The sequence below is a fragment of the Erythranthe guttata genome, chromosome 9 (genome assembly GCF_056151865.1).
Source record: "Erythranthe guttata isolate IM_541 chromosome 9, IM_541, whole genome shotgun sequence".
Lineage (NCBI taxonomy): Eukaryota > Viridiplantae > Streptophyta > Magnoliopsida > Lamiales > Phrymaceae > Erythranthe > Erythranthe guttata.
This window is the reverse complement of record NC_142541.1, coordinates 252,821-277,500: the sequence shown is the minus strand read 5'-3', so window position 1 is coordinate 277,500 and position 24,680 is coordinate 252,821. Positions and strand designations below refer to the sequence as shown.

The 24,680-nt window shown below is 35.5% G+C and overlaps 3 protein-coding genes across 4 annotated transcripts in view; 2 read left to right on the top strand and 1 right to left on the bottom strand.

The window, feature by feature from the left end:
• NAC057 (NAC domain containing protein 57) overlaps positions 1-3,046 on the top strand; it is a 3,065-nt gene extending 19 nt beyond the window's left edge. The window contains exons 1-3 of one of the 2 annotated variants that reach the window (XM_013000234.2): positions 1-272; positions 385-665; positions 2,360-3,046. The exon at positions 1-272 is cut by the window's left edge and continues 19 nt beyond it. In XM_013000234.2, the coding sequence (XP_012855688.2) occupies positions 116-272; positions 385-665; positions 2,360-2,656 (735 nt within the window). In that variant the 5' untranslated portion in view covers positions 1-115 and the 3' untranslated portion in view covers positions 2,657-3,046. The remainder of the gene's footprint in view (positions 273-384; positions 666-2,359) is intronic. The other variant, XM_013000235.2, reaches the window with a different exon arrangement.
• A 329-nt stretch (positions 3,047-3,375) lies between these two features.
• LOC105975063 (DHHA1 domain protein) lies at positions 3,376-7,112 on the bottom strand. Its single transcript, XM_013000233.2, has 7 exons — positions 6,884-7,112; positions 6,608-6,706; positions 5,914-6,244; positions 4,784-4,918; positions 4,320-4,402; positions 3,902-4,007; positions 3,376-3,652 (listed from the first exon to the last, which is right to left on the bottom strand). The coding sequence occupies exons 1-7, from the start codon at positions 7,042-7,044 to the stop codon at positions 3,557-3,559; spliced, it is 1,011 nt and encodes a 336-aa protein (XP_012855687.2). The 5' UTR covers positions 7,045-7,112; the 3' UTR covers positions 3,376-3,556.
• A 6,641-nt stretch (positions 7,113-13,753) lies between these two features.
• AGO1 (Stabilizer of iron transporter SufD / Polynucleotidyl transferase) lies at positions 13,754-21,148 on the top strand. The gene is made up of 22 exons (XM_013000149.2): positions 13,754-14,043; positions 15,096-15,832; positions 15,952-16,160; positions 16,269-16,418; positions 16,501-16,634; positions 16,845-16,954; positions 17,129-17,235; positions 17,512-17,650; positions 17,731-17,847; positions 17,987-18,094; positions 18,176-18,247; positions 18,415-18,537; positions 18,611-18,776; positions 18,876-19,135; positions 19,245-19,387; positions 19,498-19,560; positions 19,669-19,732; positions 19,847-19,982; positions 20,168-20,241; positions 20,359-20,453; positions 20,536-20,567; positions 20,689-21,148. The coding sequence occupies exons 2-22, from the start codon at positions 15,104-15,106 to the stop codon at positions 20,901-20,903; spliced, it is 3,246 nt and encodes a 1,081-aa protein (XP_012855603.2). The 5' UTR covers positions 13,754-14,043; positions 15,096-15,103; the 3' UTR covers positions 20,904-21,148.
• Positions 21,149-24,680: the final 3,532 nt, after the last annotated feature.

The following is a 24,680-nucleotide window of genomic DNA, read 5'->3' as shown; positions in this document are numbered from 1 at the left end:
TATAATGCACTTCATGAGTGGTTACTTCGTGTTTGTTTTTCGTACTCGTAAAATAAAGGGTTTCGATAATAGGCTCGGAGAAATTTAGCCGGCGGCGGTGGTGCAAATTACTATCATGGCCCCAGTCGGATTACCTCCGGGCTTCAGATTTCATCCAACCGACGAAGAACTCGTGAACTATTATCTCAAGAGGAAAATCCAAGGCCAAGAAATCGAACTCGATATCATCCCGGAAGTTGATCTCTACAAATGTGAGCCTTGGGAATTAGCAGGTTAGTATATAACTTTTTTTTATTTTTTTATTTTTAATAATGTGGTGAAATATGCATACATTGTCTGAAAACATTATAATATATATTTTGTATTTTGTTTTTGGTTGTGTAGAGAAATCTTTTTTGCCGAGTAGGGATCCGGAGTGGTATTTTTTTGGGCCGAGAGACAGAAAATATCCGAACGGGTTCAGAACAAATCGAGCGACAAGGGCAGGGTATTGGAAATCGACTGGAAAAGATAGGAGAGTGAATAGCCAGAATCGAGCGATCGGAATGAAGAAGACGCTCGTTTACTACAGAGGAAGGGCGCCTCAGGGAATAAGAACCGATTGGGTTATGCATGAATATCGACTCGACGATAAAGAGTGGGAGGACACTTCTGGTATTCAGGTAGCTCGTATAGTTTACCAATTTTATATTTATATATGTGTGCGTGCGCGCGCGCGCGTGTGTGTGTGTGTGTGTGCATTATAAGTCGAAGGGTATAACGTACGTGATCGTGAAATTTTCGAAGAACTGTCGAAAATGGTTTTTATCAGATCGTTATTTTTCGCTTCACTGAGGTTTGATTGTCTTCTTAGCTTAGGAAGTGCGATTTTCTTGATATAATTTTCTTAGATCAAATCTACGGTACAAATCGACCCGTTGTAAATAATCAGGCGTAGCATCTAACTCCCCGGTGATTAGTGTACTGTTCGTCGCATGATTTGAGGCTAAGTAAATTAATTAAGACAAGTTAACCTAGAGAGGGAAGGATTAATGTGATATTAATTAAGGGGTTTAGATTTAATTTAGCTACAAGTTAATTACCCAATTCATGCAAAGATTTCACCATTTTGACTCCAAAATGCACGGATTTCAAGTTCCCTTATTTAAAGGAAAAAAAAAAAAAAGTATTTCCCTCCATTTCTATTTTTCTCATCATCTCTTTTTAATATTGTTAAAGGATGGATAAAAAGCAAAGATGGTTTGCGCTTTAAACATGTGCCCTCATGTTATATTCCTGTTAATACACACACACACACACACACATATATACCTGTGTGTAATGTGGTGTGTGTTTCTCTCTCTATATAGTGTGTGTGTGTGTGTGTGTGTGTGTGTGTTTTATAAAGAACGTGAACTGCATGGCATGCATGGGACGATTGCTACTTTTGTCACACTCAATTATCCCACCTTTGATCTAGCTTTTATATATATATATATATACACACACACACATATGTGTGTGTGTGTGATTCTTGCATATGATCAATTATTATATAGGTTTCTATAATTTAATAATAATCACTAAAAAAAAAGAAGGAAAAAAAACTGCTGACATGTTATTCTTTTCTTGCAGCAGAGATGTTAGATCTCTTGAGTAACATATGCAGTTTAGCTTCACTTTTCTTGTTTTTCAATAATAAGACAGAACCACAATTCTTACATACGACTGAATCTAATCTTATCACCCCCACCAATCATAGCTTCTTGTTTTTTTATTCTCTCTTTTTGCTACTGTTGTTTTGATAAACAAATCATATATGATGCCCTGATCTAGAATCTCAGATTCTTGTATGTAAAATCTTCATTTTGATTTATCAAATATTAAATAAACCCTAAAGTAACTTCCCTTCACTTTCATCTGTATGAAGGTGTCGGTCACTTTTCCCTTTATTCTCCCTCTCTCCCCTAAATAACCCAAATCCATTGCTCTCTCTCTCTCTCTCTCTCTCTCTCTCTAGAGAGAGATCTAGAGAGAGAGTATTGACATAGTACAGTTCAAAAGAATGAGTGTTTTGTGATGATCCTCCATTGCCATAGAAGAGAGAAATAGAAAGATCTCTTTGTACTTTCAACAAGTTTCTGCATCTTCTTCTTTATCTCACTTTTTTATTACTTTAAAAAAATAAAAATTGACAGCAGTGTATCGAACAAAATCGAATAGCCCCAATTATTGACCGATAAAATATACGCATCGCCCCCACCTTTAGTGCCACCCCTCAAAACCAAAAAATGAACTCAAGAATCTACTTTGTCCCTAATCTTGATGAATCAATTTAAAAATGCTAACTTTATCATCTATACTATCTTATGCCTCACAGGACTCGTACGCATTATGTCGTGTTTTCAAGAAAAACGGGTTGTGCCCTGAAGTTGAAGACCAAGGGCAATCTAGTAATAACATATCATTGCTCGATTACACACAAGGTATCACAAACGAGCACGAAATACTGTCGCCCGATTTTCCAGTGACGTCATCTTCCAATATATGTATGGAAGAAGAAGACAAAGACGACAAGGATGATTCTTGGATGCAGTTCATCACAGACGATGTTTGGTGTTCGTCTGCCACACCTTTCGGTGGTGATGAGATTTCTCATATGGCATTTATAAATTAACGAAACAAAAAAGGAAAAAAAAAAAAAAAAAAAAAAAGACCCGATTTTTATGACATAAAAAAGATTAATTTCAAGAATTAATATTTGTAATTTCGTTTTTTTTTTCTTTTTCGTTTTCTTTTGCAGGTCATCTCTAATTGTACTTAGATTATTCTTGTGGGTGATGTATTACATTTACTGTGCAGCCATGTTATGTTATGGCTACACAGATTTGGTTTTTCGGGTTTTTTTTTTCTTTTTTCTTTTTTTTTTAAATTTGGTTTTACTAGTGTAATAAAGGGCTTACTCCCTGCAGAGGGAGTTAATATTGTTAGTTGGTTGTTACTCTATAAGAGATTTGTGTTCCAGTTTTCTTGACCAAACTTAGTACACAATTTGACAGACACACAATTTCTGTACATGTGATCTGTGTAGGGGTCCATATTCACAAATACTAATACAGCTTCAGTTGTCAATTTTTTCACCTGTCCTAAATTCTGGCTTACCGGGGTGGGCCCACGATTAGAACAGCTCGTTTTCTTTCGGTCCACAGAGTTAAACATTATGCACACGTACAATTAAACATATGGTCATGTCTAATTAAAGCACAACTAGTAATCACAAGCATAATTTCATCGTATTATGGTGGTTTCTATCACATATCTCTAAGCACTCAAAGAAAACAATTTGATTGGTCGAATTTTAATGCAATAGAAGAGCATCGAAGAGACTATGAATTAAAACAAAACCTTGTAACATAAATCATAGTAATAAATATTTTGCTGATACATAAACGGCAGTTAGATTACGAGCTACATTTTCATATTGTACAGTCAAAAGGAGGCATCTCAGATAATTCGACAAATTACGGACCCCCCCACCCCCCACCCCGCCATGTTCGAACAATAGAGAGGAGTACATCTAGATTGAGTTATTACCAGAAACTTTCCACGTTTGGAATTCTGCATAATTTAAGAGGAACGAACTAGCACAACGATGCCCTCCACCTCCGTATTTCTGCATAAAATTTGATTTTATTATTATTATTATTATTATTATTATTATTATTATTATATATATATATATATATATATATATATATATATATATATATATATATATATATATATATATATATATATATATATATATATATATATATATATATATATATATATATATATATATATATTGCATTGAGCTTCAATTGCATGATATATTTTCTGGCGAAAAGAACTATACTAGTTTGGAAAACCGGGAAATGACCTGTGATATAGGTGTAGTGTCTTCTTCTTTGATACTCCTTAGGCTAATTTTCAACATTAGGTCATTTTCAAGCTCGGGAACTTTATACACAATAGCTCCGATTCCCCTGAATAATAATAACCATGGTTAATCAATCATATCTAGACCTTTCAACTTCAATACATACTCGAATTGCAATTTATTTATAAAAAATATATATAAAAAATAAATAAAAAAAATAAAGAAAAAAAAAACACTTTGTGATTCTTAAAACATTTTGGAGTATCATAAAAGAGAATTTATGTATTCTGGTGCAAATGCAGATGAAGATAATAGATACTAAACAGATGCATATGTTCTGTGCTCATGTCTCATCAAGGCAAATATTTTAAATTTTCATAAATAAATTTAAAAAAAAAAAGGGAAGTCAACTACAAACCTCGAGTTCGTTTTCATGCTTTTATTAGCTAACTGATGTCCAAGCTCACTCCTCAATTCACTTACGGAATCTGCATCTACAGCCTTCAGGGGAAAAAAAATCAACAATATGCATATCAGTGATACAATGCCAAACTATTGGATCAAAATATAAATGAATTCAAATGCTAGAGATGTATTATCATTTATCAGTTAGCTCGAAGACTATGCCTAGAATTGTTATGCAGCATAAAAAGATTTAAAATAATCACATAACCACCTAGTATTAAAAAAACATATACAGAAACCTACATACACTATCCGTGAAGCTAACAGTAAGCGAAAGCCCGAATTTGATGGAATAGAATGCATTTTAAGTTAATAATAAATGGAGTTCAATTAATTATCAATTTAAAATATAGAAACGAAATATTAGTTCAGATAACTACAGAAGAGCAGAAAGGGACGAATGCAGATCAAATTTACCAGGCAATGTCCAAAAGCTCCACCACCGAGTGCAATTTCGTACGAATGCTCGAGAACCCCATCTATAACGCTCTGTTTATGTGCTAGGCTAGACCTACCTTGACTTATGACTGATTCGAGGTCTAACGACAGCAACTGAAAGCAAAGTATGCCAATATTGAGCGAAAAAAACCTTAAAAAGAAATGGAAGGTATGCTACGTATAACATGCATGACGGAAAAATATTGTCGGATAAAAAAATGATTAAAATTGAAGTGACCAAATTAAAATAGAAGATACGGAATAGAAGCCAAAATATAGCCCATTATCTTAATAATTCAAATATATGCAATGAACCATTGATTTATGAGCTCCGTTAGCTGTCTACTTTAACGAATAAAAAGACATATTAATGGAAAAGGTTTCATCAAAATTATGGGAAAGCAGAATGGTGAAATGGTATATAAACCTAATAGAATAAGTCATTCGGAATTGAGTATATACAGCATCTTTTTTTCCCGACTAGGTAAAACAAACCATCTCTAGTTTCTCTAAATCTCTTACCAATATAAGCTTCTAAATTGACAAAATAGATTAGTCTAACACAGTATAAAGAGCTATCTTCAAATTTGAAACTACTAAAACAGATATCATTATGAAACTCTTTAAGAAAATATTTTGTCTTGAGATTTATCCCACACTACATCCGGTGAAATACATGGGGTAGATCTTTACAGTTTACTCACACACCCATGTTGGTGTGTGCAGACGAAAGGTAAGGATCTACCCGGTGTAGACTCAACCGTGTGCAGCATAAAATTGACCGATATGTTATACAAATATGTCAAGTTTGGCTAACCGATTTTTTTATTCAAGAATTATCACTTTAGAAAACACTAATATTTTTTCCCACAACTAGCAATGCAATGAATCACAATCAACATCTGAAAAAAAAAAAAAAAAAAAAAAAAGTCGAGTCCACAGTATTACTCTTTCATGATAACTTTTTTTATTCTCTTATCACTTTCATGCATGACACAGCCCAAAAACCGATGTACATTCACTAAATATTAAAAGACACATCCAATTCATTTTTGGAATATTTTAAATATGTACCACATTATACAGTTATATCCCGCAAAGGAAGGTACCTGTTGGAACAAGGAAGGGTTGGATGTGACATCAAATTCAAGATTTAAATCCTTCAATCCACTGCTAAATGCTTTACTATCGGGAAGTCGCCACCTCCACAAATCCGCGTCCTCGATATACTCAAATATTCGTCTCACTCTCCGATATTCACTAGAGGCAACATCTTTACTACTGTGGGTGCCCCCACGGGAGAGTTTTTCCTTGAAATAATCAAAAGCTATAGTAGCTCCACTCCTCTCCATGTCAATCACTTTAGTCACATTTCCACTAGTTGAAATCCCCGAACCCAACATCTCGAGTGCAGTCTTGTGATGGTCCAATACCACAACCCTATATCGCAAAATATCGAACATAGAAATTACTGAAAATGGACAAACATTCCGTCACTCAAAATACAATATGCATAGTGGGAAGCACTTTCTTTTCTTTCTTTTTTTCAACTTTAAGATATGGTGGGAATCTAATCACCAAACGCCTCTAAATATCTAGCATTTTGCTCAAGACAATAAAGAATTAATCATACTCAAACTAAAGATTATCTACATAATTTTATTTTATTTTAAATTAAGATATATATGAGGTACAGCAATTAAAAATTTGATCTTGAGTTTCAATTTCATCTAAAAAACACAACCTAATTTTATAAATAGGAATATCAATTAATCAATTGAAGAAAAGGGATATCAAACTTGCTTTCTAACTTTAGGAGAGAGCTGCTGGACGAAACCCGGCGGGCCCACAAAATCCAGCAGGTAAACTGTGTCAATTTCGTTGAATGGTAAATCCTCTGCTCTGCATTACAACAAACACCATATGTGCACCACATAAGCATCAAATTACAAACAGTTAGATTGATTTGTGTGTGTGTGTGTGTGTGTGTGTGTGTGTGTGTGTGTGTGTGTGTGTGTGTGTGTGTGTGTGTGTGTGTGTGTGTGAGAGAGAGAGAGAGAGAGAGAGAGAGAGAGAGACCTGAGAGGAGAATAGACGGTGTTCGGGAAGAAGAGAGGGGCGGTCGGAGATTGAGACAAATAGAGGTAAGCTGCCAAGGCGGCGAAAGCGCCGTCGGGACAGGGGTAGTGATACAACACCGCTGATTTCTTCACCGCCGCCGCCGTAGTCGCCGCCGCCATTGTTTTGTTTACTGCCAGATGAAATTAATCTGTGAAAATTAATAATTGGATTATTGTTTTGAATTAAATTTGTCTCACAATTATTGAATCAACGAGGTAAGTATATTTCATGTGGGTAAAATAGTAATTTACTATGATGGGAAAATTTCAAAAATTACTCGATAATGGGCCGGGCCATATCTCAGATCCATCTCAATGAATTAAAAACGAATTCAAATTACCAAATTATAACATATTAAATTTAGGGTTAATATGCTATGAGCCCCTCAAACGAAACCGAATTTGAACTAAATGACATGTTCAAATTTATTTTTTTGATTAAATCCTTAATTTCAAATAATATATGGGCCACATCCCTAATTTTTTTTTTATCCCTATATTACCCTTATACCCTAAATTATATAACCTACATATATTACGTTTCTCCAATTCAGATTTATTTTGTTTTTTGGTTTCTCTCACGTTCTCTCTCTTCCTCCCTCTCTCACACGATCTGTGTATCTGCAATTCCGTTCTCTCTCTCTCTCTCTCTCTCTCTCTCTCTCTCTCTCTCTCTCTCTCTCTCTCTCTCTCTCTCTCTCTCTCTCTCTCTCTCTCTCTCTCTCTCTCTCTCTCTCTCTCTCTCTCTCTCTCTCTCTCTCTCTCTCTCACCTCTCCATCCCCACACACCTCTCTTGTTAATTAATTCAGTAGTAGCCGAGCCAAGCCAGGGGTTGTGGTGGAAAGGGCGGCGGCGGCGGGCTGTTGTCGAGGCGGCGGGCTGTGATGGTTGAGATGGCGAAGAGGGGTTGTGGTAGTCGAGACGGCAGCGGGGGCTATGGTGGTTGATTCGGGATCGGCAATTGTGGTGGTCTAGACGGCGGGCTGTGGAGGAGGACACGGCGGCCGCGGGCTGTGGTGGTCAAGCCGGCTGGCTCTGATGGTCGAGATGGCGGCGAGGGGTTGTTGTGGTTGTGGCGGGGGATGTGGTTAATTATGGTGGAGATTTGATCTTGATCTTCAAGAGATTTTGTTTGATGTAGGTTCCAAATCGTAAATCTGGTTTTCCCAAAGTTCGTAGGCGACTATGGTTGCGATGGATGCAGACGTTGGCCGCTAGGGTTTGACGGCTAGGGTTGACGAGGATTGTGTGTTTATTGGCTGCTAGGGTTTGGTAGTACACCATAGTAGACCATAGTGGACCGTAGTATACCACAGTCTACTATAATATTACAACAAATAAAATATTAAAAAAAAAAAAATATATATATATATATATATATATATATATATATATATATATATATATATATATATATATATATATATATATATATATATAGATTGATTGAATTAACAAAAACGAAAAACGAGTTTTGTTTTGTAATTTTCAATAATATTGTAGATATTTTTTTTTAATAATAGTGTAAAAACGATAGTACAACATAGTACACCATAATAAAACGTAAAAAATGTAGAGTGAAAATTGAAAAAATAAAGATGAGTGAAAGGGCATTTTTGGAATGAATTTAATAAAGGATGTGAAGCAAATGTTTAGTTGAACTTGGCATTTAGTTCTAATTAGTTTTGTCACCAGGGACCTATATCTTAAGAGCCCTTAAATTTATTTAAATGAATTTATTATTAATTCATTAAAATTTGTAGCTCATTTTTTCGACGAACAAATTTTATTGCTCATTATGATTTTCGGAGTTTCCAAAGCATATGATAAAACTCATGATAAATATAAACTTATTTAAATTAGGATTTGTGAATGAAATTGAAATATATTAAATACTCCATCCGTTTCTAAATAGGTGTCGTTTTTCACATTGACACAAATCTTAAGAATCTCAATAACTATGTCTTGATTTTAGGAAAATAAATATTAGCTGATCAAAATACCCTTGTTTATTAATTAATGCAAGCAGAGTGCTATAGAGTTAATAAGGGTAAAATTGAAAAATAAACAATTAATGCAGCATTGAAATTGTAAAATGACAGATAATATGGAACAAAAAAAATTCTCAAAAGAGACAGATATTATGGAACATATGAAGTATTAGACAGTATTTAAGTGTGATGAACTCGATCTAAAGATCATTGGCAAATGAGTTCGAACTTCAGTCAATTGATAAAAATTCATTTACTCCAATCAATTGATAAAAGTTCTAGCATATAAATTTCTTTTCAATTTAAGAAAACTGAAAGAAAAATTAGCCCATTCTTTTCCATTTAAGTGCAAGCATTATACACATTGATTTTCTTGTGATAACTAAAGCCCACCTACCAAACTATGTATGAGTCATGATGGATAGCATTTTAACTATTTTTATTGTATGGTGTGAATAATTGATGTAAAACATCATTTGGCCAATAAAAGGAAATAATAATTTTATCTACAAATATGATTCATTTCCATTTGATTGCTATAATGGAACTTCATGATTAAGGTATATTCTTCGAATAATTCAAATCGAAGCAATTGGATGAAATGAAATACGTAGATACTGACATTCACAATTTATATAAAAACAAATACTTGCATCAAGTCAAGTCTATCTACATTATAAGTAAAGACTTCTACGAACGTTGAAATGTCCCAAATTGATATTATTTTTCATAACGAAAGAACCAACAACCAATCGTATAAGTGCACTGGATAAACTCAAACTCTCGAATAATAGTTTGGAATTCAATCGATTTGTACTATTTAATGGTCATATCCAATGGCAAGATCGAAGCATAAATGTTTAACCCTAATTCCTAACATAGGGTGGGTCCCATTGATTCCCATATTTATTATCTATTTCTTGAATAAGATTGGCCTATTAAAAGTAACACACCCCTCCATATAAAATGACATCTAAAGGGCATTATGGGTCCAAAAAGTTAATTTGGGGTCTAGCCAAAATAAAGAAAGTTCTAGATAAAAATTATTTATATATTTAAAAAAAAAAGGGTCCAATAATGAAATGGACGAGCCCCTCGTAATCCCAAGTTGATAATTTTATAATATTATATTGATTAATTATCTTCATTGGAATATAATAATAAAAAGAAAATGGAGAAAAAAATTAAAAACATATTAAATATTGACCGTGTACTGTATTTTAGAATACATTAAAATATTGTGGTGGAAATGATAATTTAGAGAAGTTTTTGGCTTTATAGTGCTAAAGCCAAGAAATGCACTGTAAAGCACTGTCCGTACCTTCCCCACCCAGAATTAATTGGCTACTCGCGCTGGTTTTCGTACACCGTTTGGGTGTGTTTGGCTGCAGTGACGGGAAATAATATTGACCAAGAAAAATCAATTTTTCTTTTTAATTAATATGTTTTATAATTCAATAATTTATTTTATTATACAAAAATATAAATACATTTGAAAGAAATAAGTTTTTAGTTAATTGGAATTCATAGAATCCCTTGTATACATATGAATGTCTTTGGCACCTTGTACAATCAATAATTCATAAGAATGATTTAATTAGAGGAAAAAGTAAAAATATATTCGAATTTAAGTTTCTTGATTAATATGTTTTTAGACTGATTTTGTCACATATATCACCTTATGTCTAATGTAGTTTACAATTCTCTGAGCGACATGCACACTAGTCTACAAGACTGCTTACAAAAAAAAAAAAAAAACAAAAAAAAATAAGGATTGTACGAGACCAGAGATTATGGAGTTCACCTCTTAATCTATTACTATCAGCGTATTTTATTCACGTGTTATGCTTAAATCAAATACTTGGATCGTGAAATAGTCGAGAGGATCGTAATAGTTGGATTGTTTGAGTATATAAAACGCACCTTGATTAAGTGAATTAAATTCTATTTATACTTCCTTGATTGAGGCGAAACCAATTTACCGGACACAACCATATTTGAAGGTGATTGGGCCTTCGTAGTAATAACTAGGGGTGTAAACGAGCCGAGCCGACTCGTGAGCTCGAAGAGCCGGCTCGTAAAAAGCTCGAACTCGGACTCGAGATTTTCGAGCTCGAGCTCGAGCTCGCGAGCTCGAGCTTTCTGATGAGCCGAGCTCGAGCCGGTTTTCAGTTGTTCATGAGCTCGCGAGCCGGCTCGCGAGCCGGATTTATTATTATTTTTTTATTATTTTTTTTATTTTTTATATGTTATTTTTATTTAAATAATGTATAATAATGTAAAATATTATAGAAATAAATACAAATATTAAAAATATATATAATTACAATTTATTTTTTATTTTTTATTTTTTTTAAATAATTTTTAATAATAAAATAATAATTAAAAAAATATTAAAAAAAAAAAAAAAACAATGGGCTCGAGCTCGAGCTCGACAAAATTGACACGAGCTCGAGCTCGAGCCAAAAAAAGAGGAGCCTGCGAGCTTGAGCTCGAGCTCGAGCCAGCCAAAAGAGGCGAGCTCGGCTCGTTTACACCCCTAGTAATAACTTCTAAATTGGACCCGTGGCCCAATAAATAAATAAATCATAAATCCATTGGGCCGACCCACTAGGCCTATCAAATATAGTAGTTGTTAATTATCGGTAATAATGAAAACTAATAAACCAACCAAATTTAAATAGTGAATAGTAATTTTTGGTCACTATATAGTTTGAAATAAAACAACTAGTTAGATAATTTTCATCATAGTGGAACTTGGACGAGCTAAACCCCAATACCTGCATTAACACGCTTATAATGAATCAATAAATTTAAGTTGACTCGTGCTCAAATCAACTTCATCATAAGCATATAGATCCAAGTTGGATCGCACCACGTCAGACTATAATCTCGAATTACAATGATATATTAAAATTAAAAAAATAGAAGTAGCTAGTTACATTTTTGTTACCAGTAAAACGATAGAAAATAATTAACAAACCATGTAACATTTATACATCCACGAAAATTTTAGATAATTTATTAAGTGCCTAGGAAGAGCATATACAAAGGTTAAAAACTTGTCTAATTTTGTAAAATATATAGTCGTTACAAAAAAATGAATATGTTGTAGAATTATTTACAATCATAATTTTGCAAGAATATCGTCGTACAATTTTATGTAGGAGGCAAACTCGTACACGTGTTGCGATATAAGAGCGAGTAGAGTTTAATAGAAACACGCGCAAGTGGTTGTGGAAATCAAGGGCCATTCTTTGCTTTTTTCATCTGCAGTAATCGAGACGGGTCGTGGCCAATCATGTGACACGGCCTTTATTTACTCCCCCATTCACTTATTTTTTCATTTGTTTCTTTTGTGCCCTATACTTTTGCCAAAATTCTATTAAGGTCCTTATTGTTCGGTAAAAGTTTGTTTTCACTCCTCACATTTGGGGGAAATCTGCAAAATTTGATGGATTTTTTTTAAAGGAAGGATTAAATAAAATTATTCATAATATTTAAGTTAAAATATAATAAATTAATACAATGTGCTAAATTTATTTATGCAAAAATAATGATATAAGAAAAGTGCAATACATTTTTTTTTATATATATTTTGGTTATAATTGTAAATAAAATCAATATTTTCATTCTCTAATGTTTAATTTGTCATATAATGATATTAATTTGATACTTTAACAACTATCTCGAATTAAAAATATCGATCGATGAGTTTCAGACTTACGCGTTTGAACGTATAATCTACACTCTATTTTAATATGATTAATTAGAGCAAAAATATTTTCGAACTCTCATCATTTCTTTTTTTGTTGGATGTGTTGTTTATATGTTTGTCTAATAATGTATTGTTTGGTAATTTTTCTCTTGAAATATATTAAATTTAAAAAGAAAAACAATTTGTTGAAGATCTTATAATTAAGCTGTTTTTAGAAAAATATTCAATCCCCACCTTTACTATTTATTATTTTATTTGCTTTGTTAATTTAAAATATAAAAGTATCCTCAAATATTTAATTATATTACACGAATACTCTCCGCATTCATATTTATTCCAAAACATACTCTCATAAATCAAGAATAATAATTATTTAAACATAAAAGGAAAATAATCATAATTGTTATCATAATATTTATAAACTAAATTATTCTTTATTTACAATGTGAGTTAAAATAAGCGAATATCCTTATTATCCTAGTAATAAATTATTTTATTGAAAACATAATTTTTTTTAATGTTAATTTATTAGAAATTTTTAAAATCATTTATTTAGATTGTTATACTACAATTTAATTAAATTAAAAAAATATAGATATCATAAAAAGATAAATAATGATTTTAATAGTTACCAGATAATTATTTTATTACTTATATCATTGGCTATGGTTGGCTGCGGATTTTTTCGTAATTAATTGTTAATCCTCGTCATATAGTACAAATTGAAAAAAATAAATGATAATAGTAAAATCACTAAAAAGCCAATGATTATCACTATAATTTGCACAATTCATCTATCATGATTTTATGCATAAAATTGTAATAATAATCAACTAAAAGTTGTGATACAAAACTTTATGGCTCAAATCCGGGTCTTGAGTTATATTTCCAGAAAGTGAAGGGCGAGAACCTAATTACGGCAAACTTTTGCTGGGTCAGTTGCCACATCACCACCATGCTGTCATTCCCGCCAGTCAACTTCTCAGATATTTCCACGTCACACGCCACGATGGCATGAAATGCCGGTCAACGGCTACAAATGTCCATGTCAGCACAATAGAGACTCCGGTCCAAAAAAGCGAATATCTAGGGGCTGAGTTGTCATTTCATTGGAGACCTAATGCGTGGCATTTTCGTAGTTTCCTATAAACCACGGTGTCGTTTTACCAACCCGCACAGACACACACACCCCTCCTCGGCCCCTTTTTTATCCCCCCCCCTCTCTCTCCACTCCTTCTCTCTCATCACGCCCCACTCTCTCTCTCTCTATTTATTTGCAGTTTTCTCATTTTTTCCGTCTGTAGCAGAGAGAGAAAAACACACACACACACACACACACACACACACACACACCGTATAAGTGTTTGTCTTTGTGTTGGAGCTTTCCCAAGAGTTTTTGCAATTTCAAGGTAAAGAGTACAACAAGTGATCTAGGGTTTGCTGGTGGAGAACTCTTTTTGAATTTTGTTAGGGTTTGGTTTTTGGTTTGTTGTGTGGTTCGATTTGTTGGATCTGGGGCTTTTTGTGCATTTCGTGTTGCTGCTATCACTCCGGTGTATTGTTAATTTTTTTCTTTTCCTGTTTTTTTTTTTTTTGGGTGAAAATGTTTGGTGAAACGATGATCTGATCTTATGTTTTGTGTTTGTGCGTTTGTGCCTTTTTCGAAGATTTGCTTGTTTTTTTTGGGTGTTTTTCTTCCACAAACGCTAGTGATTTTGGATCATCCAAAACTGTGCTGCAACTTGGTGATTTTATTTTTTTGATAAAAGTTTTTTTAGATTTTTCCGTTATTTTTTTAACTCGTTGAAATGTATGTGTATATCTCTTTTTCCGTTTTTGAAGTTCTACGTTTGTCCTCTTCATCAACTTAGGTCTTAGAAATCTTATGTTCTTCATTTGATTGCTTCAAACTTTTATTCTGTCATTTTTCATGATAAGTTTTTGATTCTGAGCGAGCTGCAGTTGCTTTATCTTGCCTTTGGTAAAAATGGTTTCTAAAGTGTCTGTGACAAATTTTACGGGTGTTTACTCTAATTTCCGAATTTTGAAATATGAGCACATCTTATTTGTTTTGAAATGATTTTTTCATTTGGTTACATATGCCATTTAGTGGTCTAGTACCATATTAATTGTTTCTAAAATATTTTTTCGAAGGTGTTATGTCTGGCATTCTTGTATTTGGTGTTAATAGGTGATTTTGTTTGCATTTATTCGTATGGATGACTCATTTTGTCATTTAATGCTTTCTCGCACATGTGCTACTTGTTGGTCTTTTGTGTGGTGAGATGAGGGGGGCAGATTAAGGGTCATGATTGTTGTTATTCTTGTTCTTGGTTGTACTTTGTTCTTGTGATGACAGATACAATTGTTTCTAATTTACGTTATGGCCTTTCGTTGTTACTCATCTGTGGTTGAACATGTTGGATACGACTTGTGATTTATGGCATTCTCGTTTTTGTAGCTGTTACGATGGTGAGGAAGAAGAGAAGTGACACTCCTGGCTCTGGTGAGGGCTCCGAACCTCAGGAAACTGGTGTAGGACGCGGTGCCATTCAACGCCCACCTGCACAGCTACAACAGCCCCACCAGCCTCAACCGCCCTACCAGCCGCAACAGCCACAGCAGCCACAACAGCCACAACAGCAAGGAGGAGGAGGAAGAGGCTGGGCACCTCAACGTGGAGGGTATGGTGGCCGTGGTGGTGGAGGCGGCAGAATGGCTCCCCCGCAACACTATGGTGGGCCTCCCGAGTATCAACAGCAAGGTCGGGGCGGTCAGCAATATCAGCGAGGAGGGGGTGCACCACGACGTGGTGCTTATTCAGGTGGCCGAGGCGAGGCACCATTTGCTGGTGGGCCCTCTAGGCCACCCGCTCCCGAGCTGCACCAAGCTGCTACCCAGTCCCCGTATCAAGCCACAATGACTCAGCCAATTCAGTATGGGAGTCCTGCGGAGACACTCAGAGGGGCTAGCTCTTCTTTCCAGCCTCCTGAACCGACAGATGTAGAAGTGTCTGAGCAGATCCAGCAACTCTCTATCCAGCCAGATGTTGCTCCCAGCCAAGAAATGCAACCTGCTTCAAGCAAGTCAGTGAGATTTCCTCTGAGGCCTGGCAAGGGTAGCAATGGTACCAGGTGTATTGTCAAAGCGAATCATTTCTTTGCTGAGCTGCCTGACAAAGACTTGCATCAGTATGATGTGAGTTGTTTATATCTAGCCACTTCTCCAATTTTGTTCACTTTTTCATTGATACAATTTGAATATTTTGACATGTCTGCACACAATTGACTTATACCTTTTTTCTTTATGGGTCAAAGGTCTCAATTACTCCTGAAGTCACATCCCGAGGAGTAAACCGCGCTGTGATGGCGCAGTTAGTGAAGCATTATAGGGATTCTCATCTTGGAAAGAGGCTCCCTGCCTATGACGGAAGAAAGAGTCTGTACACTGCTGGCCCTCTACCTTTTGTTGCAAAAGAGTTCAAAATAACTCTTACCGATGAAGAAGATGGTCCTGGAACTGCCAGGTTTGTTTCAATATGCCTCTTGAAATTTGCTTTCTTCCAATTTGGCATGAGATGTTTTATTTTGGACTTGCTGTCCCTATCTGAATGTATTTGTAATACTGTGTTCAGGCGAGAAAGGGAATTCAAAGTTGTCATCAAGTTCGCTGCACGGGCAGACTTGCACCATTTAGGCATGTTCTTACAGGGTAGACAAGCTGATGCACCCCAAGAAGCTCTTCAGGTTCTTGACATTGTACTGCGTGAACTTCCAACCTCTCGGTACGTATGTTGGTGTTGGCTCACTATATCATCATTATTGTTGTTTGTCACTCCTTTGTTCTGATTGTCCTGTCCATTTCAGGTATTCTCCAGTTGGTCGATCTTTCTATTCTCCTGATTTAGGTAAAAGGCAGCCTCTTGGTGAAGGACTGGAAAGTTGGCGTGGATTCTACCAAAGTATTCGTCCTACCCAGATGGGGTTGTCACTGAATATTGGTGAGAAGCCTTTGGCTTTCTTGATCTGTATTTTATTTTTCATCTTTGCTCTTGTTAATCTGTTCGAGATTTTGTTTGTCTTCAGGAATATATAATCTCTTATCATTTTATTGCATGTTTGGGAATTTATAATTATTTTGGTCCTATGATCCTTCCATTTCAATGTTAATCACCATGATTTTTACTGAGTCACTGTTCTTGGTTGCACAGATATGTCATCTACTGCGTTCATTGAGCCTCTCCCGGTGATTGATTTTGTCACTCAGCTTCTGAACAGAGATGTATCAGCTAGACCATTATCTGATGCTGACAGAGTGAAGGTTAGATTTTTAGTTTCTTTTGTGTCAATTTGTTGATTTACTACATTGATACCTTTCTTCATATTTTTGTGTATTTTGCACGTATCAGAAAATGAGAATGAGTGCAAGTTTCTACGTTCAACTATCAATTCGTGTAATTGACAGTGCTTTTTGTATCGTCATTTGAATTGACAGATTAAGAAAGCACTTAGGGGAGTAAAGGTGGAAGTTACTCACAGAGGAAACATGCGAAGGAAATACCGCATCTCTGGCTTGACATCACAAGCAACTCGTGAACTAACGTAAGGATCAAATGAATTTTGTAATTCAGTTCTCATTATGGCTTTAATGAAGACACTTTTATTAAAACTATTCCTTAAAACAATCTTAACTTTGTTGTCTTTAGTTATACTCATGATAGTTTTGCTCACTGAATTGCATTTTGTATTACTGAGAGTCAAGTTATGTATTCGTGGGATGTGAATATGAAACATGAATGTTGTAGTTTAGTTTGTAATCTTTCAGATTCTCTTTTGAACACCTTGATGCTAATTGTCTGAGCTGTCTGGCTGTGCTAGATTTCCCGTTGACGAGAGAGGCACAATGAAATCTGTTGTCGAGTATTTTCAAGAAACCTATGGTTTTGTTATCCAACACACACAGTGGCCTTGTCTCCAAGTTGGGAATACACAGAGGCCAAACTATCTTCCCATGGAGGTCTGTTTTCTTCCCCTTGTGACTATTTGTTCTGAAGGAACTTGTGATTAAACATCTTTTTTTTTTATTTATTTAAATAGGTGTGCAAGATAGTAGAGGGCCAGAGGTATTCTAAGAGGTTAAATGAGAGACAGATTACTGCACTACTCAAGGTCACTTGTCAGCGTCCTCAGGAAAGGGAGCTTGACATTCTCCAGGTTCGTCTAATGGTGACGCAGCTTGTATATTAGTGGCCCGTTGCCAAGGACATATCTCCTTATGTAACGGACATATTTTTTTTTTCTTTTTTTAATTTTTTTCTTTCATGTAACGGACATATTTTCTTATCCTTATCAGACTGTACACCATAATGCTTATGCTGAAGACCCTTATGCTAAGGAATTTGGAATTAAGATTAGTGAGAAGCTAGCGCAGGTCGAAGCTCGTGTTCTACCTCCACCTTGGGTAATAAAGGGCTTTAGACTCTTATTTTTCTGAATTATTTTTTACTTCTCAGTTGTAATATAACTTTTTTGTTTCCTTCAGCTCAAATATCATGACTCGGGTCGGGAGAAGGACTGTCTCCCACAAGTTGGACAGTGGAATATGATGAACAAGGTAACTTTGCAAAGACATTTTATTTGCTTGTGTCAGAAACTGATGTGATCATATTTGAGACCAGACCATCATTTTACTGGATTTAGTATCTTCCTTTTACTCAACATTTGATTTTGCAATGCGTATTCTTTGTGGTTTAAACTTTTGTGACTGATTGTATCTTGCAGAGGATGGTCAATGGTGGGACAGTGAACAGTTGGATATGCATCAACTTTTCACGCAATGTTCAAGACAGCGTGGCACGTAGTTTCTGCCACGAGCTTGCTCAGATGTGCAGCACTTCTGGCATGGTAAAAACAGATCCTAAATGTCTTTTGTGGTTTCTATGTTTCTATGTATCCTAAATATTTTTGTCTCTTGCAGGCTTTTAATCCTGAACCTGTCCTACCAGTCTTGACCGGTCGCCCAGATCAGGTAGAACGAGTTTTGAAAGCTCGGTATCATGATGTGACAACTAAATTGCAGCCCCATAAGAAGGAGCTTGACTTGTTAATTGTTATATTGCCAGACAACAATGGCTCTCTTTACGGTAAAAGATGATCTTGTAAATATGTGCATGTTCTTTTCAAGATATTTGATTGGATTAGATTTGTGGAGTTCTGTAATATTCTTATTGTATTTCCTTTAGGTGATCTGAAACGGATATGCGAAACGGATCTTGGAATCGTCTCACAGTGCTGTCTTCAGAAGCATGTGTACAGGATGAGCAAACAGTATCTTGCCAATGTGTCTCTGAAAATTAACGTCAAAGTTGGTGGGAGGAATACAGTGCTGGTGGATGCGCTCTCTAGGCGTATTCCTCTTGTCAGTGATCGACCAACTATCATATTTGGTGCAGATGTTACACATCCCCATCCCGGAGAGGACTCCAGCCCATCCATTGCTGCCGTAAGTTTCCTATGTCTACTTAAACATTAAAATGCATGGATTCTATGTTAGGAGGATATGTGTTTGATATTAAGGTTTACTTATTTAAATTTTGGTTGGAATTTTGTAGGTTGTTGCTTCCCAGGATTGGCCTGAAGTCACGAAGTATGCAGGCTTGGTTTGTGCTCAGGCACATAGGCAGGAGCTCATCCAGGATCTCTATAAGACCTGGCAGGATCCGGTTAAGGGAACCATGCATGGTGGCATGATCAAGTATGAATTCATAATTCAGTGTGTTATTAATTTTTTTTCGCCTGTTTCATCTTAAATGGAAGATTGTAACTAATAATTTGTGGCCAATTCGTTGTGTTTGTATATTGCAGGGAACTACTTATTTCATTCCGCAGAGCAACTGGGCAGAAACCACAGCGAATTATCTTCTATAGGTAATTGTTGGTCTCGAATTATGTTATTATAGTCATAGCCCTTGTATCCTCTGTTGTTTCTTCCTTTGTTATTGCATCTCTCTCTAAGATGTGCCCATGTGTATACAGGGATGGTGTCAGTGAAGGCCAGTTTTATCAAGTTTTGCTCTATGAACTCGATGCTATACGAAAGGTGATTATTTCCTTGTGGATTCTTGTTATTCTAGGAAAAGTGTTATTTGTTTGGGGTTTGTGTATCTTTGATTCCTGTAAAATTGTTTGTTGACATTGTCTTCTATTCATCCAGGCATGTGCCTCGTTGGAGCCGAACTATCAGCCTACTGTTACCTTTGTTGTGGTCCAGAAACGTCATCATACTCGATTGTTTGCTAATAACCACCATGACCGACATGCAGTTGATAGAAGTGGAAACATTCTTCCTGGTACATTATTCGAATTTTATTCCTTATACCTATTAAATTTTTCGTTAGTTTTGCAACTGAAGTGTTATAAACGACTCTAATTCGAATACTGCCCCTCCCTTATTTTCCCTTTTGATATACAATTTGAATTTTAATTGGAAGAAATGCTCGTTCTGTATCATCATACTTTACACGAATGTGTACAGGTACTGTTGTTGACTCCAAAATCTGTCACCCAACTGAGTTTGACTTCTACCTCTGCAGCCATGCTGGTATACAGGTAATATTCATCTTCACGCTTTTCTTTAACCTTGGAAATTATTAATCCATTATTTGGCTAATCTGAAATATAGGCACATTCGTAACAACCTTTTTATGTACTCTGATTCAATAATAGGGTACTAGTCGTCCAGCACATTACCATGTGCTCTGGGATGAAAACAAGTTTACTGCTGATGCTCTTCAGAGTCTTACTAATAACCTTTGCTACACGTAAGCTCCTCTCTCTCTACACACCTCTTTCTAGAATATTCTTCTGGTATGGTAACTAATCAATTCTTATTTTCATTCACAGATACGCCAGGTGTACTCGCTCTGTTTCCATTGGTATGTATTTGAACTTACCCCTTTTGCCAATGCATTCGCATTTAGTCGGAAACTAAATATTTGAAGGGTTCCTTAACGTAATTTCAATTAATTTTTTGATGATTTATTGTTCTTGTGGCAGTTCCTCCTGCATATTATGCACATCTGGCAGCTTTTAGAGCTCGATTCTACATGGAGCCAGAAACATCAGACAGTGGTTCAATGACGAGCAGTGCAGTCGGTGGTAGAGGTGCGGGTCCCGGTGGAAGGACTACTAGGCCTCCGGGGGCTAATGCTGCAGTTAGACCCCTCCCTCAGCTTAGGGATAACGTCAAAAGGGTCATGTTTTACTGTTGAGGTGGTTTATTATTATTAGCCAAATAAAATTGCTTTAAAAAACTTGGATTTGAGATTGTGTTTTGTCGTCTGCTGAGGTGCTTGAGCTTAACCCACCTCTCATTCGCTCATATTTTATGGTCTGTCTCTCGATTGCGGATTCTTTTATGGTGTGGGATTTGTTTGTGTGTTTTGTGTGGGATTTGTTTACCTACCTGTGATATTTTTCTGGATGATTATCGATTCATGAATTACTGTTTGGGTTATTTTCCGAGTTTTCTATTAATGTTTTCGTGTATTCTGCAATTTGTTTTGGGTATTTTTTCCGTGTATTTTTGTACCCAAAATGACTAAATTGTGTCTAAATTAATCTCGGTACAAAATAAAATAAATGTCTAATATAATTTTAATACATACATCAGCTGCCGAATTGAACTCTACTAGCTAGAGACTTAAATTAATTATTACAAGGATAGATGATAATCTAATCACCAATTAATTAGTGGGTAATTAATTAATCAGGATTAACTTTTCCTTTGTTGCAGTGGTGCTTGACGGCACTAACAGCAGACTTAACGGCTTTCAGAATAGTTTTGCCCATCATTGTAGAAACATGCACCTTTCGTTTCGGAACAAGGCTGCCCTTTTTAGCATATTTGCAGTACATATTGGAACCCATCTAGTGTGTGCTTTGTGTGTGTAATATATTTATATGTAGCTGTATATATATATATATTTGATATATATATCTCTTGTTTCTTCTTTCTTTTTTGTCTTCGCTTTTTCTATTTGAATTTGTGTGATATATGAATATCTTGAGATTATAGGTATTTATAGACAGAGTTGGGGCGACTTATTCATGCATGGAGACCTGTTTAAGCGTTGACCAGAAAAGAGAAGAGAATTGTTCAATGTCAACGGAAACGCGTGCCGAATTGGGTCTGGGGAGAAGAGAATAGTCTGTTCATTTATATGGAAATCGGAATAGAATTTTTGATTTTCATCAATTCGTATTAAAAAAAAATTGATTTTTCATGTGTGTTAGAATTAATCCGAAAAAAATTACGAACGAAATAGTATAATAAAAAAATGACATAACGTAATAAATGAATGAGAATGACCTTGGAATGTACAACAGGAGAATCTCGATATATTAATAAATTCGTTTAACTAATATTTTTTCTCGGACCTGATTTGGTGACAACGTGCTAAATTATTAATTTGATAGTTTAGTAATTCTCTAAACTAATAGAATCTTTTTTTTTTTTTTTTTTTTTTTTTTTTACAGAAATAACATATAATCGACAGTATTAGACAACGCCCGCTAGTACAAACAGTAATTGAATAGCTATCTTCTTTGGAGGCAATGACAATCTTTCTTTGGAAATGTAGTCGTTCATTTCGTTGAGCAGCAACGGGAACTTTGTATTGAAAGAATATGAGCTTAATCAATTCAAATCTTACTATTTGGTTAAATCAAATATAAAAAGAAAAACCACAATATCGTATTTCGGGTATATAGTTTTAGTTTAAAGTTAGAACACTAATTGGAATGAGTTATATTCTATTTTTTTTCCCTAAATGGACATCTTATTTTTTTTTTATTCAGATTTGTCACACTATCAATTTAATAACCTAAGTGAAGTTGTATTAAGTCATGCATTTATTTATATTTAATTGATTATTTTTTATATTTTCCAATAGTGGAGTTCATGAATATTATATAATTAATAATAGATTTTAGGATATTAAACCGCAGTTCTTTATATTTTTTAAACAATATTATTTTAAATTTGTTAATAATTTATTTAACATTATTATAACAATGAATGTCGATTTGATATTCTATTTAATATTATTTAAATACTTATATTTATTACCACTCCTACATTATAAAGTGTGTCTTACCAATATATAAAATGATTGTTAAAAGTGTTTTTATAAGTTAATGCGGCCCAATGGTCAACAATGTTGAATGTATTAAAATGTCCCAAGTTCAACTCCCAATTAATTGTAACACCATCCATGTTATTTCTTGCAAAACTAAGGTGACGAAGCATATTTCATATGAGTTTAGAACACAGGGTATCTCTGACGGTCACCGTGGAGCACAATATTTATCAAAGCAACGTGACCGCTCAGATTTTGGTGTCCATTTCCGTTTTACGCTTCATGGAGATTTCTCGGCCGACTTTTGATTTCTCATAACGAAGTCACAGTTATCACTTGCAAGTTTTAACGAATAGGATAATTTAATAACTTTATCCAATTAAATTTGCGTGCAAATCATGTGCATATTACGTGGTAATGTGATTATACGTGCAAATTTGTTCCTTTCCTTCAACGAAAGTATTTTTCAGAATTAATAATGACTCTTTAATAATAAAATGCGTTATTAGCATGGTTATCAAATCGTGAATCGAATCGAAAATCATTTTGTCAAAATTGTGAATCGTAAATCGTAAGATTTTGCAAAGCTAATGGTGACGAAGCATATATCATATGAGTTTAGAACCCCATATACGAAACCAGTAAAAACCCCCATCATCCACCCAATAAAACATCGGCCCTTTTCATTATAAAGACACGCTGCTGCGCTTTGTATTGGGAGCCGGAGGAACAACTGCAAGATGCCGTAGTCAAACATCGGCCGGATATCTCCATCAGACAGAACACCGAAACAGAGAGCAGCATCTGCGTCGCCACGTCAGTACTCTCCGAGATTTTGTGCTCTATTGTCACCGTAATGGTGACGAGGGTCGCGAAGAAGTTGCAGTAAAGTGCGCGGCTCCAGTCGCACCGCACGCGCAACAGTGGAGTGTTCTTCAAGCACGCGCCGAGTGTGTAAAAGAGTACAACGGTGGTAATTAACTCCGTAGAAGGAGGCACAGTAGTGGTGAATGTTCTTCTTGTTTACAGCAAAACCACCACCGCCGCCATCGTGCTTGTTCGTCATCATGAACCACGGGAAAATCGCTGCGCAGATCACACCGACAAGAAACCATACCACCATCATGATTGGGTGTAGACACGGTCATGGGCCGGTTTTGGGTCCGAAACCGGCTCGTTGACGACCCGGCCCAACCCGTTGATCGGTGAACCGGCCTGGAACCCGTGAACCGGCTCGTCGTCCCCGGGACGGGCTCGGTTCTATGAAATGGTGAACCGTGAACTGCCGGGCCGGCCCGACCCGACGGTTCACCCGGATTTAAAAAAAAAAAAAATAAAAAAAAAAAAAGCGAATAACGGCTAGTGAACCGGCCCGAACCGGCCCGGGTGAACCGGCCGTTATTTGCTTTTTTTTGAATCCCCCCCCCCCCCCAATTTTTCCTATAAATACCCTCACACCCCAATTTTTCCTATAATTTACTTATTCATCAAATATTTAAAAAAAAAAAAAAAAAATAAAAAAAAAAATAAAAAATTTTCTGGCCCGACCCGGAACCGGCCCGAACCGGCGGGCTACGGGCCGGTTCCGAAAGTGAACCGTGAACCGGCCCGAATCGGCCCGTGGCCGTGTCTAATTGGGTGGTTCCCAACTGGATAATATTCCGCATAATCTAGAAGATTTTACTAAATTTAACATTGTAAGAATGTACATATAAGGAGATTCATAATTGATGGGATAAGTATAACTACCCAAATATGAGGGATGTTTTCATAATTTAATTTATCTTAAAGGTGCCATAATTTATCTTTTTTTGAAATGGAAGTATACGATCAAATTTATCGTTTTGATTGGATAGTGCTTGCTAGTCGAATGCGTCTTTCTTTCATATTAAATAATTCTTTTATGTG

Excerpts from the sequence above, each read along its gene's own strand:
- LOC105975063 (XM_013000233.2), bottom strand. The coding sequence starts at position 7,044 with ATGGCGGCGGCGACTACGGCGGCGGCGGTGAAGAAATCAGCGGTGTTG. Across the intron at positions 6,245-6,607 it reads CTCTCTCCTAAAGTTAGAAA|GGTTGTGGTATTGGACCATC; the intron begins GCAAGTTTGATA and ends TTTGCGATATAG. Across the intron at positions 4,403-4,783 it reads GAGCTTTTGGACATTGCCTG|GCTGTAGATGCAGATTCCGT; the intron begins GTAAATTTGATC and ends TTTCCCCTGAAG.
- AGO1 (XM_013000149.2), top strand. The coding sequence starts at position 15,104 with ATGGTGAGGAAGAAGAGAAGTGACACTCCTGGCTCTGGTGAGGGCTCC. Across the intron at positions 16,419-16,500 it reads CGTGAACTTCCAACCTCTCG|GTATTCTCCAGTTGGTCGAT; the intron begins GTACGTATGTTG and ends TGTCCATTTCAG. Across the intron at positions 18,095-18,175 it reads GTGTTCTACCTCCACCTTGG|CTCAAATATCATGACTCGGG; the intron begins GTAATAAAGGGC and ends TGTTTCCTTCAG.